The following is a 14,473-nucleotide window of genomic DNA, read 5'->3' on the forward strand; positions in this document are numbered from 1 at the left end:
CCCCACCCCCAGAAGCAAAGATTTGAGTTAATTTTTTTTCTCCAAAAATAGCAGACCTACAAGCTCGTAGCTATGAGCCTGTAGATCTGCTATTTTTCAATAGCTAAAGTATAACAATGCTTAAAACACCAAAAGGGGTTCCCGCCCCAAAATGGGTTAATTCCGAAATCTCACTGTTGAGCTCAATAGAATATAAGAACGAAGCACAGTCATCACTGCAGTTGGATAAAATCTTATATTTCAAAAGGTGAACATTATATACAGATTAAAGATTAAAATACAAAACTAATGTACTGCCAAAAAAATATGCTAAATAGTACAAAGGTGTGTGAAATGTGTAATTGCGTATTTTCTTTGTCTCATGCAGTCATTTCATTTTTGTCCTCTAATTCAGGTGGTTTAATCTCCATCTCCATGAGGTACCCTGAAAAACACAACAGACGTGAATGCTACTTTCGTTTGTTTTTTTTGCAAAGTGTGTGTGCGTGCGTGCGTGCGTGCGTGCGTGCATGTGCGTTGAGAAACAGACAAGTGAGAGAGAAATGGTTGTTCTATGGTTTTATGGTTAAGACTTTGAGATAGGCTTACAATTAGGAAAAGGGGTGTGTGTGTGTGTGTGTGTGTGTGTGTGTGTGCACGTCTCTCACTCTCAGTGTGGTCAATGTCAGGCCGGGTGGCGATGAGGATCCAGGCGAGGCCGACCAACAGCGCCACCACCAGGTTGACCGTCAGCCAGGGGTGAAGGAAGTGGTGCTCGGAGCCTTGAGGCCTGAGACAGACAGGGAGAGCACATTCAGTCAAAACGGCTTCAAAAGCTGTTCGGAGATAACACCAGAATCCATCCATCCCATCCATCCAGTGTTGTTTTTAGTTTTAAGTCATATTCTCTTGAATAGTTTTCATTTAGTTTTAGTCACCTGGAATGTTTTAGTGTTAGTCTAGTTTTAGTCGTCATAAGATTTTTAGTCGACTAAATCTACAGTTGAATTAGTCGAACAAAATGTATTTTGGCGGGCCTTGATGCCGTTTTTTACACTTGCTGAAAATAGCTGATCTACAAGCCCACGACACGTTGTGAGCTTGTAGATCGGCTATTCTCAGCGTGCAGCTAATTGTAAAAGGACTTATACTGGATCCCTTGTCCACTAGTCCCTTCCTAACATTTTAGTCTAGTTTTTTGATGAAATTTTCATTATATTTAGTCTTATTATTTAGTTTCCATTTAGTTTCCGTCAGTGGAAAAAGGTAGTCGCCGAACATTTTTCGTCTTAGTTTTAGTCGACGAAATCAACACATCCATCCATCTTCAAACGCTTATCCGTAGTCGGGTCGCGGGGGCAACAGCTCCACCAGAGCGCTCCAGACTTCCCTCTCCAGAGCAACATTAGTGACTTCCTCCTGGGGGGACGTGCCTCGAGGACCTCCCTATAGGGAGACGCCCAAGAGGCATCCTAAACAAGATGGCCGAACCACCTAAGCTGGCTCCTTTCCAGGCAAAGAAGCAGCGACTCTACTCCGAGTCTCTGTCGCATGACTGCAACTTCTCACCCTATCTCTAAGGGAGATGCCAGCCACCCGACGAAGAAAACTGACAGACAGCGATTCTAACATCAGAATCAATAACACATACAAAGAAATGTTATAAGTGCGTCCTATGGAACACATGGTTGTTGTTCTTGCTTACTATAAATCGCTCTGGATTAAGAGCGTCTGATAAATGCCTAAATTGTAACAATTGTATCAACAAAACTCACCAGTTAAAAGGACATTTTGACTTGATCATTCGATTTGACTTGACTCACCACAAAGTTACATTGGGGCTTTCGTAGAGGTTGATACGATCGCTGGTCATCTGCTGGCTGAGAGACAGGACCAGGGCAGAGGAATAAACTGTAGGTTGTACGGAAAGATGCACAGACAGACATGCACGCATGCACGTGCACACCCAGGCAGGCAAATGGGACACAGTAAGTGTAAGCTGGATAGAGACGAGCAGAATGCTAAACAAAATGGAGAAGTACATTATTGTGAAAACCTTCCTTCTTTTCTGCCAACTTTCCCCCCATTTTAGTCGTTATGCCAATTCCCTGATGTCCCTACACACTTGTGTAGTGTTGTCACTGCTGACCCCTACTGGTTGGTCTTGGGACTGGTTGGTCATAGGGATCATAATCTAAGTTCCCAGACGTTTTCGGCTGCTGCTGTGTGTGCATTATAAATACAAAGTTAAGAAGAAACTACAATCGAGATTATACTAGAGAGTGCGGATATTCCTTTTTTCATTCAAATAAATGCATGTCTGTTAAAATGTGTGTGAACTAAAGACTCACAGAATGCTGCCAGCGCCACAGGGTCCAGTGTGACAAACTCCCGCATAGCCGTGGGGCCTTTAGCCAGATTCATCCTGAACAGAAAACACAGTATGTGAATTCATTTTTCAACAATGTGTGTGACTACATACTGTACACAATGCACACATCTCTTTTAAAGCAATGGACTTTTATTTTATTTAACAATTTAGCTTTTTCCCCTCACATAATTTTGTATCATCAGAATTGTCAGAGACAGTTAGGAAAGCAAGATAATAATTTATCCCAAACTGTTAGCAACCTATAATATGATGTAAAAGTGGTGGTTAATATTTTTTACAGTCTGGTGATGGTGGATCTCATGTGACCAGCCTTGGAAATATCGACTCTCATGCCTGAAAATGCTGCCCACCCTTGTATAGAAAAAAACTATTATTAATATCGGCCCCACCCTACTGATGTACTGAATGCTGAAGACCATATCGCTCTATTGATGGAAGATGATTCTTTCTCAACGCTTTTGTTATTATTATTATAATACATGTATTTAAAATGGAGCATACACACAACTCCCCCTTGGGCTTAAGTTGTACTCTGTCATACTATCTGCGAAAATAGCTAATCAACGCATGATACGCATCGCAATGTGACACTTTGCCCCCTTTTCCTCTAGGGTTGAACCGGCCCAGTTCTTAGTCCATGAGCCAGATCCCCAAAATTGGAACGTTAATTACACATTATGCAATTATGCAAAACCATACCTATTTTAAATTGTTTATAGGATCATTGTTTATAGGATCAATATAAGTAAATTAAGATATGATAAACCCTTCCGTAGCTTTGTCATATTTATCACAGCTTTAGTCATTTTCACCTATAGTAGCCTATACAGGTGAATAGGTAAAAATGTAATTAATAGTTATCACCATGAAACCGATTGATTACTTACACAAAGATAATGATTTATTGAATTTAGTTTTCTGAAATTGTAAAATATGAAAAAGCTACTACTGTGGAACTGTTATAATATATTAATTGACTTATATTGACCCTATAAACAATTTAATATAGGTATGCTTTTACCCAATGCATAATGTACGTTCCAATTTTGGAGCTCTGACTCATGGACTAAGAACCGGGCCGGTTCAACCCTGGTGGAAAAGGGGCCTTGGTGAGCTTGCACTAGGGCGGCTAGTTTCAGCGTGCGTAGGAGAGGGGAGAGCGTACCTGTCGAAGGCGGCCACAGTGCTAATTGCCAGCAGCATGTAAAGCAGAGACTGCGACGGATACGCCAGGCTGTGGTAGTGTTCCAGCAGGTTGTCGAGAGCTGTGAGCTCAGGGCCGGCCAAGACGTACACTATGATGGTGTTCCACACGGCGTAGCCGGCCAGGAACCCATGACAGAACACCCCTAGATCCCTGCAGAAGAGAAGGGAGGAGAAGTGTTTTTCATTACCATCTGTCTACGGATATGGTGTGTGCTTCTTCACTGATACAGTGACGCACTCACATTCAATTCAATTCAATCTTATTAAAGTGTCAAATCACAACAAGTTGTCTCAAGACACTTTACATGTAGAGCAAAGGACCGACAGAGATCCCACCCAGAGCAAGACATTCTATGACAGTGCTATTAACGAAAACCTCCCCCTTAGGAAAAAACGTCAAGCAGAACCCGACTCTAGGGTGGGCCAGAGAAATATAGTAAGAGAGTGGCGACACTAGCGTTGACTCCCATTGTAACAATGGAATACGGAAGTGCTCATTCTATCTCAATGGGATAGTTCCAGCCATAGGAGCAATGTTTGGAACTATAGCCCATAGGCACCCGCTTTGCGGCGAGATCAAAGCGTGTCGCTACTCTCCTACTCTACACTCTGGGGTGGGCGGGGACCGTGTCAGGGGAGAGAAATGGAGAGAGATGGAGAGACAGGAGGAGAAACGGAGAGTGGATATAGCCACATAATGATGGAGACAAAACTGGAACAAGAATAAAAGGTGCACGGCACTGCACGGGCGCACACACACACAAACACACACCTGAACCCTGTGTGTACTCTGAGTGCCACGTCTCTGGTGTTATAGAGAGACTGCAATTCCATTAAGTTGTCCGACTGGTGATTGGTCTTCCCCCCCCTGTCATAACGCTCTGCTGGCTGAAAACGCTCTGCAGATGCGCGCACACGCGCACACACACACACACACACACACACACACACACACACACACTAAAGCAGTCAGTGATTGTATTAATCTCAAGTCTAAATTAATCAGTACAATAGAGTGAGATGTTGTTCCATCTTGCAAATTTGCTCAAATTGAACGAACTAAGGTCTGTGTTACCACCAGCCTCATTTCATGTCACTTCATTGTTCAGAACATTTTCTTATGACATTGGTGATCTCCATATTCGGGCATACAGCGAGGACGGTCACACACACATTCCTAGATAGAAGGCAGATTTCATGACATCGATCACAGACACTCACTTGTCCGCTCTACGAACCCCTTCCCCACCGGCTTGCTCTGGCCCTGGGGGGCCGAGAACAGGGAATGCTGGGGGATCGAGGAAGAATCATCCGTGATGATGTCATCCGCTTCTACGTCGAGCTCGGCAGGCAGCTGCGACTCTGTGACTTTTGACTTCCTGGTTTGGAAGACATCGGAAGGGACATTGTCAGATGTGTGTGCGTGTGTGTGTGTGTGTGTGTGTGTGTGTGTGTGTGTGTGTGTGTGTGTGTGTCATCACAAATAAAGGAACCACCATTCCAATTCATTATATTTCACTGATATTAGTCTCTTAAACCAAGGTACCTTGTCATATTTTGTGATATCTTAAAAGAAAAAGTAAATTTGAGTGAATTTGAATCTTGACGTTACCTTTTGGCTCTTTTGGGGGTTTTTTTGGACAGATTACGTGAAAACATGGATGCTCAGTGTAGAGGATAGTTATAGCTTTGATGATGCTCTGCTTTCTGCATAGCCTCCGGACCGAGAGGCCTTTTGTTTTCAAAAGGAAAACAAAAAGCGGATGAGCCTAGCCTCGGTCCCGGCCTTACTCATCTGCGAAGGGAAAAGCGGCAAGCCTGGTCACAACCTAAGGCCAGAGACGCTATCGGCGGAAGTGTCGGCCCGCAACACCCCTCAGATGTATTTCCCCCGGATACGATATTTTTCTGACCAATCACAACACTCGTTTCATTCACGGAGAATGTAAACTGATTTGTAAAGCATCAACGTCATTTCTTTCTCTGTATTTCGCTAACCAATAATATAGTGCAGAGGAGCGTCGCTCCAAATTTGAGGGGAGGAGGAAGGGAGCGTAGGCTCATAGGTTGGTGAACCAATAGGAAGTCGGCGCTAGTTTGTCCCGCCCCTCTATGCCCAGAAATAGGTCTAGTAGTCTCTTTCAGGCTACTGTCTGCATGATGAACACACTCACTTCTTCTTCTTTGGTTTTTTGACAATTTCCTCCCCGTCCGCGTTCTGCTCCGGCCCGTCTTCGTTCACCAGGTCTGCCTGGTCGTCCTCAACATCTGCAGTCAGACACACCATGAGTCAGACACACCGCCCCCAAACCCTAAGCTAATTCCCTTTACTCCCATTCACCGACTACAATTGGTCCAAAATGCAGCAGCCCGCCTCCTAACAGGTGCAAGAAGGTTCGACAATATTACTCCCATCCTAGCCACCCTCCACTGGCTGCCCATTTCTTTTAGAATTCATTTTAAAATTATACATTTGACTTTCAAGGCTAGGTCCGCCTTGCTCCGTCCTACATTTCAGACTTACTTGACTCCTATGAGCCAGCCCACGAGTTGAGATCCTCGGGAAAAGCCCTTCTCACTATAAAAACAGGCCGCAAAGACTTTTGGCAATCCGTGCACCCTCACTGTGGAACGCCCTGCCACTGGAGATCAGGCTTGCCGACTCGGTCGACGGTTCCTCGTTTTAAATCACTCCTGAAGACCCATTTCTACAAAGCTGCTTTTAATCCTTTATCGTTGTGATTTCTTTCTATTATTTTTCACCTTTTTTATCTGTTTTCCACTGATGTGCCATTATTTCGTGTTTTTTTGTTGTTGTACTATTGCCTTTTGATGCATGATATGTTCTATCTATGCTCTTGTTGTTCAGCACTTTGTGACCTTGTTCTTGAAAGGTGCTATATGAATAAAGCTTTATTATTATTATTATTATTATTATAAGCTGACCCTAACCTCACAGGAAGCCACGGGTGATTTTTTTAACATGCAGCACGGATGATCTGACTAATGACTGTAGGACTGTTGGTATGTCTAACCAACGTATGCAGTGCACCTCCATGAATTCATAAAGCATTAGAGAGGTATGACAGACAGACAGACAGACAGACAGACATTTAAGATTTAAACCTATGGTTTGAACTTTCTTCTTCTTTTTCCTTCTGTGGTGTCCTTCATTCACGGGGTCGGAGGTCGCCGTCTCATTGAACTCATTTGTCCTGCGGTTGTCCAGGCCTCGCATCTCCAACCCAGGCTCTACACACAAACAAGGAGGTGTGTAGGACACCAAGGTTTTATGTTATAAATGTTTAGTATGGGTCCCCAGCATGTAGAAACTGCCGGATGCTGGATTCAGCATCATGAAAACCCCCTAGTTTGACACATCACATGCTAGATATAGCATAATGAAATTTTGAATATTTTGCCTTATATAGGTTGTTAATGGTATGGTCACATATTATGCCAATTATGAAAATTGCTCAACATATGCAAGTTAGAATCCGGCAGTTTCTACATGCTGGGGACCCATACTAAACATTTCTAACATAAAACGTTGGTGTACTCAACATGTCCGGGTTCACTTTTTGGCTACTAGGCTATTATACTTCCACAAGCTCAAAGTGTTCTGAGCTCGTAGATCTGCTATCTTCGCTGAATGTTAGCCCCATAATAGCGATTAGGGATGTTAATAGTTAAAGAAAGGACGTCAGGAGGCTTCACGTGGCACTGGGTGAGGTAATTCCAGTATTTTCTTTGGTTTTGGATTTTTAATTTATTCAGTCACCATGAAGTAATGCGCCACAAAACACAAAACGTCAAGGCTTCCAGTGGTTGAGTATAAGTATACAGTGAGTAATCAGCCTTGGAAATCAACGGTTCCTGAGCCATGATGTGGCACATACAGTAGGTCAACTTCCATTTCCATAGAGAGAGGCATAGAGTTGTCCCGATACCATTTTTTTCAGACCGAGTACGAGTATTTAAGTACTTAATTTTTAGTACTCGCCGGTACCGAGTACTTTTTTATTTTCCTTGAGTAACCACTTATTTTACCCCCTTTGTCGCCAATTTAATTTAATTGTCATACCTATACTTGTCAGTTGTCATTTATGCTTGTAGATCGGCTGTTTTTGGCGATTTGCTGCAGTGTTGTTGGGTCAGACTTGCTCCCGTTGCAATCATTCAGCCTAGTGTCAATTGTACCAGTACCAGTATCGGTATCGGAACTTTAGCGAGGCAGCTTGATGTACAAGTGCTGTGTACACCCCCTGGGGCCTGTCCTGTCCTGGACATGACACTAGTGTGTCATATGATGTACTGTACAAGTACACCCCCTGGACATGACACTGGATAGTAGCAGTGTTGTTTTTGGCAGCGTCGCTGAGCGACGCGTTGTGAGCTTGTAGATCGGCTATGTTCTGCATGCAACCAATATTGTAAAATTACTTATACTGGATAGCTTGTCCACTAGTCCCTTCCTAACATTTTAGTCTAGTTTTTATTTGCTGACGAAATTGTCAGTATATTTTGTCATAGTTTTAGTCATCATAGCTTAGTTTTCATTTAGTTTTTGTCAGTGAAAAAAGGTAGCCGACGAACATTTTTGTCTTGGTTTTAGTCGACGAAATCAACACTAGATAGTAGGCTACTGTATGTCACAGCTCCTATCCAACCCTTGATGTTGAGTGCCAAACAGGGAGGTATTGGGTCACATCTTTACCGTCTTTGGTATGATTGAACCCCCGACCTCCCAATCCCAGTAGTGCCGCACGATTCTTGATCAAATTTCCTCCACAAGAATTGAGGTCACGATCATCACACGATTCTCATAGTTTCCATGAAAATATGTATTAAAAAAGACAGCAGACTAACTAAAATGAATTGGACAGCCAACTGCACGATTCTTCACAAAATGAGATTGCATAGGTGTCTGAATCGATTAATTGTCCTTTTTGATTTCTAGTTTTTAACCTTTTAACTAGTTTTTCTAATAAAATTGTTTTTACTTCTGTTCTGTAAAGCGACTTTGGGTACCTAGAAAAACGCTATATAAACGCTATATAAATATAAATCATTATTATTATTAATATTAATATTATAGCACTAAATCCCAGGGAGGACACTCTCACCCACAAGGCTTCATGTGTTAAGTAATTCAAATGGGGTTTAAGTATTCCTTTAAAAGCAGCCGTCTCAAACTTTACTTACAGTTGGCTGTGATGACACATCCTGCCAGAGTGAACACCATGCTGTCCTCCATGATCTGAAAGGATTCATTATACAACACTATCACTGTCAAAATACTTAATAATTTCTCTGTTGGCTTTCAACTTCAACATTTTGAAGTATAAGTCGTCACATTTGTGATGTGATTGAACCCCACTTTAATACCATTGCATCATTTCACGAAGAAATAACAAGAGCTTGTGAGTAAAATAGCAAAATCTGTGACCCACATTAAAGATGTATTTTTGAGTGGTGCAAACCACTCCAACAACTGGCTTTGTACCCGTGTACCCGTGTTCGTACCAAAAGAACGAGCATGGTTGCTATGGTTAGAATGTGACGTGTGTAGTTGCACCACTCAGTTCACACAGGTGTGATTTTTTTAACCCATTTAGACCTGAGGTACGATTCAACAACATGTCTTCTAAATCATCGCAGTTTTCTGAATAGATATAGTTTCTATATCAGTGGTGCTCACACTATTTCATGTCAAGGACCCCAGGAATTATATGTAATTGGCCGTGGACCCCCCCCCCCAGAAGCAAAGATTTGACTTTAAAACGTTTGCTCTAGTATTCACCTGTCTCTCTGTGAGGCTGGATTGAAGCAAGGCGTCTACAAACACGCTCTGGCTCTGCAGGGCTTTCCTCTCCCTGGTCACAGACAGCAGTACTGACTCCATCTCGGACAGGGCTGGACAACACAAGACGCTCTCGTTAACCACATGTCATGAACCCTAGCCCAACACCGCCAAAGTTCCCTTGAGCAAGGCACTTGAACCCCCAACTGCTCCAGCGGAGCTGCTCAATGGCTAACGGACCGGTATAAGACTGTGGTTGTACTGGTCAGCTCTTAGGTTTTAATGTGTAATCTGCCTTGTCTGTGCGTTTCTATATGCCGTGCGTTGCTGAAAATAATAAAAGAGAGAGAGAGAGAGAGAGAGAGAGAGAGAGAGAGAGTGACAACAGACGTATTGAACCTCCTCTCACTCACCGCTCTCATAATGTCCCTTCCTGCTGGAGCTCTTCTCCATGGAGCCATCCTGGTAGCCTTTCCCAATCTCTGACCAGATCTGGTGAATTAGGAGCGACAGTCAGGAACAAGGAACAACCCAGTTAAAAAAAAGAATATGACATGTCATATTTGTCAGGTGAAGCAAGCACTGTGTTAATTTTCTCACCGCATCGTGGTTCTTGCGGAAGCGCATGACCTCTGCGTCGTCTTTGAAGCGCGGACCCAGGGCCAGCTGGGTGACGGTCTTCATGGAGAGTCCGAGCAGGTGGGCACACAGAGGGGTGTGCTGGCCCTGCGGGAACGACTGCCATTTCTCCACCAGCTCCTCCACCAGCTTAGAGAGAGAGGGAATGCACAAAACAGGAATGATTATCTCATTGCTGAACACTTTGTCGTACGACGCATTCTGGGCTTCTAGACGGGCTACTTTCGGCACGCTCAAAAGGGGGTGCGTACGCTTTTCAACAATATTTCGCCCCGCCCCGGGTTGTTTCATTAGGTTGAAATAAAGAGCACGGGGAGCAGAATTATATGGTGTGCGGACTTTCCACTTTTTTCTTCATTTGATAATTTTTTGAGGTCCAGCACCGTATTTAAAAACCGTGGGATGTGCATATCGTTGTCCTTCTTTACATATGAATTACACTCCAGCTAGGGATAATACTTCCAAAATTATTATATGTCAAAACCCACATCAAAACTGTGTGTGGGGGAGGAAGGGGAGAATGTTTAGGCCTGTCACAAAAATGCAAAATGATATTATGCTCTATATCTGATTGACATTTATACCACTTAACTGGTGTAAAAGATCAGTTTCTCCAGATAAGGTAAATTGCTGATCACAGAGAGGGTAAATGCCGATCACCGATCAGAGTGAATATCGGTCGATATGGCCGATCACCGATCGCTGGCCGATTATCGGAGCATCTCTAGCTCCAGCCCACCAACCTGGAGGACGAGGTGGAAGTTGTTCTTCAGCGTGTTGTCGATGCCGTTCTCGTACACCTTCTTCCTCATCATGGCCTCTGTGGCCCCGCCCCCCGCGCCCGCCTGGTAACCTAGCAACGACTTCAGCATCGTCTCGAAGGAGTCCGCTGGGGAGGGACGAACAAAAGGAAACGAACGTAGAAACATTTTATATCCATTTCAAAAGAGAACAAGCCAAGGGCAAATTATGGTTGTTGTTCTGAAGATAATAAACATGCAGCGTGAATGTTACTTTGCCATGATGTAACTCCAAATATTGGTGAGATATCTGCAATAGTTACTCAGCTGATTCATTGATATATTTATTCCCAACAGTCTCCAGCCCTCAATGGCTTACGTTGCACAGCAGGTGAAACCGCTCTCAAAGTCACTCTTTTACAATATATAAAAGGAGGAAAACAAATCTGATTCTGCCAGACGGCATTCGTATTTTTATTTGAGTGGCATTTTTAACTTCCCGTTGTGTTTTACTACTTGAAGATACAGATCTACTGTACTGGTCCAGTCCAGTCCAGCCCAATTAATTAGTCAACTCAACAGGAAGATGGTTTTGTGATTTTATATATGACAGAATCTGCTTTGATTACAATTTGTATATGTGCTATGAAGACAGTGACTTTGAGAGCCGTTTCATCCATTCATTACAGTTTACACAACCCAAATATCTACCAAAGTCTCATTGTGATTTAAGTACCCATTTAGACCTGAGACCTGTTTCTATGTCAATTTCATTTCATGTCAAGGATCCCCAGAATGATCTGTATTTTGGCCACGGACCCCCATCTGAAAATATGTTGTTCCAGACAGGGACATCCCCAGAAGCAAAGATTTGAGTTATAAAGTTCGCTGTGAAAGAATATATATTCAAAGATGTGCGGTGTGCGCCACATTTTCAAGATTAAAATAAATAGCAGATCTACAAGCTCGCAGCGCGGCACAGCTTGTAGATCTATTTTTCAATAGCTAAAGTATAACATAATGCTTAAAAAACACCAAAAGGGGTTCCCGTCCAGAATGGGATCTCCCGACTCACTGGTCCTGTTGGGGTTGATGTGCTGTCGTAGCTGTTCCACAGAGCCAAGACTGACCACCGGCCGGCCTCCGAACCAGAACGACGCCACGGGTCCAAACTCCTGGTGCAGGCTTAGCAGGAACTCGTGCAGACTGCCCCGGTTCACAATGTCCTGCAGGTTCCCATCCCTGACAAGAGAGGAAACACTGTTCTGAACCACTGTGTTAGAGGGGCAGGGGCTGAAATCCCCTAGGGCACTTTTGGACAAAAATTGCGAAAATAGCAGATCTACAAGCTCACTACATCAACTATTTTCCACCCGTTTCGACTGGTATCAATGGACAAGACCGCAGTTATCAGTTAGGATCAGCACGACTTTTTCAGACGAGTATGGGCATGCTCTGCCGACCCAACGGCTCAGTCGGTAGTTCTCCGTGAGTATTTCGCTTGATAATCACTGATGTCCTGACGGAGGCGCGCAGTGTCTGGTGGCCTTGAGCTACGTGAGGCACCGCCGAGCGAGGCGCTAGCCGAGCGAGTCGCCGTGCCGAGCTTTGCGAAGGCCACCAGACCCGACTCAGCGCCGTCCGAGTTACGTCCCGATAGGCAGAGAATAGTATATATTAGTAGCTCCTAGTTTCCATGCCCCGACAATAGTTGGAAATGACACGTCCACCAGGGGGAAACCTTGACCAGGACATCAGTGATTATCAAGCAAAATACTCATGTAGAACTACTGGAAGAGCATGCGCATACTCGTCCGAAAAAGTCGTGCTGATCCTAACTGATAACTGCGGTCTTGTCGGGTGATAACGGTCTTTAGCTAGTGGAGATGCGGTGTACGACATGGATTTCTAAATACATTTGTTCAATGCAAAATACTGTGTTCAAGTTCAGGAGACTTCGGAAAAGATCTATTCTCCTAGAATGCTGGCATGGAAAGAGGGCAGTTGTTTTGCAGACGGGCAAAAGGACAGGATCTGAAGCCCCCTTTGATGTCTATGTGTGCACGTCCTTGACTGTACTGTTGTTCTGTTTAACCAGCATGGGCTCCAGACTAAGGCTGCAGCAGTTAGCATGGAATACAGCAACATAGAATCTCATGACTCTAGTCAAGTGTAATGATCATTGATCCCGGGATCCCGGGATGGTCTTTTAGATCTTTTAGTCCCACTTGAACAACGTTGTTTTGGCATTTTTACAAATGAGTCACTATAAATAAGATAACTAAAAACTAAGAATATCACATGGATGCACCTGGGACGTATCCTCAGTGATGTATCGCAAGGTCATAAGCAAAAAGTATAGAAAAGGATAGTTGCAGCCCTGTTTTCAATTAATTAAATCCAACCAAACACTACTTCATAACACCATGTGTTAACTTACATTCCCACCCTGATAAGAATATGAATCAATAATAAAGTGAACTTACTTCTCATCTGTGGGGTTGAGACCTGGAATGCCAGAAGCACGCCTGGATGACTGGAATGGTGAGCAGATAAAAGAGCCACAATGGAAACACATTCATTTAAAAATAAATGCAGGCCTATATGTTGCAGTGTATGCTCTGTAACCATATGCATTTTGTAAGAAAAACCCTAACACATTAAATAAAAATGTGAGCATGCAGACTATGCTGACATATGGAAGAGGTTCAACTGATTTGTTTGTAGACGAAATATTATGTAAACGACTCCAGAGAAGTCTCACACACGCACGGACGCACGCGCGCGCGCACACACAACTTATCTCTCTCACTGACACACATACATACAGTACAGTAGGCTATATATGGGTCACAGGGTCAGGACGTTTCTGTTACATTTCAACAGATGATGAGCACACCAGATAATGATAAAACATCTGTTTTGGGTTTCCAGATGTTAAAGTTCCATTACAAACCGTTTTAGACACAAAGCAGTAGCAGGGGGTTCGTTTGTTTGCTATCAGGCTAACTACACTGCTGTTATTGTTTCACGAACTTACCGGATAAAGATAGAGAACCGCACCAACCAGAATGACAACAAATGTCACAGCGAAGATGGCAAAGTCCAGCATGGTTTATAAACAAAGTACAACGTTTTATTAACTCTTAATTAGTGCAGGACTATAAGGAGTAGGACTTTCACATGGTCAGATGACTGTTACCACGTCTACGCACTCTGCAAGTTAGTCACTAATCCATCTCTCCGAGTTCAACTACACGGACTAGTAGGAACCTATTTCCTCCCAGATCAGCCATGGAGTAAGACAGAGTTACGACAACTCCGTTCACTTCATGGGGCTTCAGTCCAATGGCGGCTCTCCTACATAGACTTCTATTGGCAAAGAGCAAATGGGGACAAGTCCTGGAGCGCAAGTTGGCAGAAATACAGGCAACAGCTCAGCTTTAATGATCTTAAATACCATTTTAGATTGTTTTGTAGTAATAGTACAACATAAACATTACAAAGACTTTAGTTGTCACTGTACAATACTTTTAAACGGTTGTCATGTTGCACACGTGCCTTAAAATAGCTCTTGTTTGCGCCGCCCTCGTTAAACAATGTATTTCCAACTCCAGCTTGTCCCCGTTCAGGCTGCATAAACAAGCAGCGCTCGAGCGCTTAGTTTTCTGCTCCCTCAATGTCGTAACTCTGTCTGACTCTATGGCTTTGTTT

General features: G+C 43.5%; 1 protein-coding gene across 1 annotated transcript; it reads right to left on the bottom strand.

The window, feature by feature from the left end:
• Positions 1-297: 297 nt before the first annotated feature.
• On the bottom strand, positions 298-14,158 carry LOC306917431 (transmembrane protein 237A-like). Its single transcript, XM_079495651.1, has 16 exons — positions 13,800-14,158; positions 13,246-13,295; positions 11,835-12,001; positions 10,763-10,908; positions 9,981-10,148; positions 9,794-9,872; positions 9,381-9,493; positions 8,783-8,837; positions 5,752-5,845; positions 4,799-4,956; positions 4,350-4,476; positions 3,537-3,728; positions 2,331-2,404; positions 1,803-1,890; positions 648-769; positions 298-424 (listed from the first exon to the last, which is right to left on the bottom strand). Exons 1-16 carry the CDS (start codon positions 13,869-13,871, stop codon positions 360-362), a joined length of 1,770 nt encoding a protein of 589 aa, XP_079351777.1. The 5' UTR covers positions 13,872-14,158; the 3' UTR covers positions 298-359.
• Between the last annotated feature and the right edge of the window lie 315 nt (positions 14,159-14,473).

The sequence above is a fragment of the Electrona antarctica genome (genome assembly GCF_951216825.1).
Source record: "Electrona antarctica genome assembly, chromosome: 24".
Classification (NCBI taxonomy): Eukaryota; Metazoa; Chordata; class Actinopteri; order Myctophiformes; family Myctophidae; genus Electrona; species Electrona antarctica.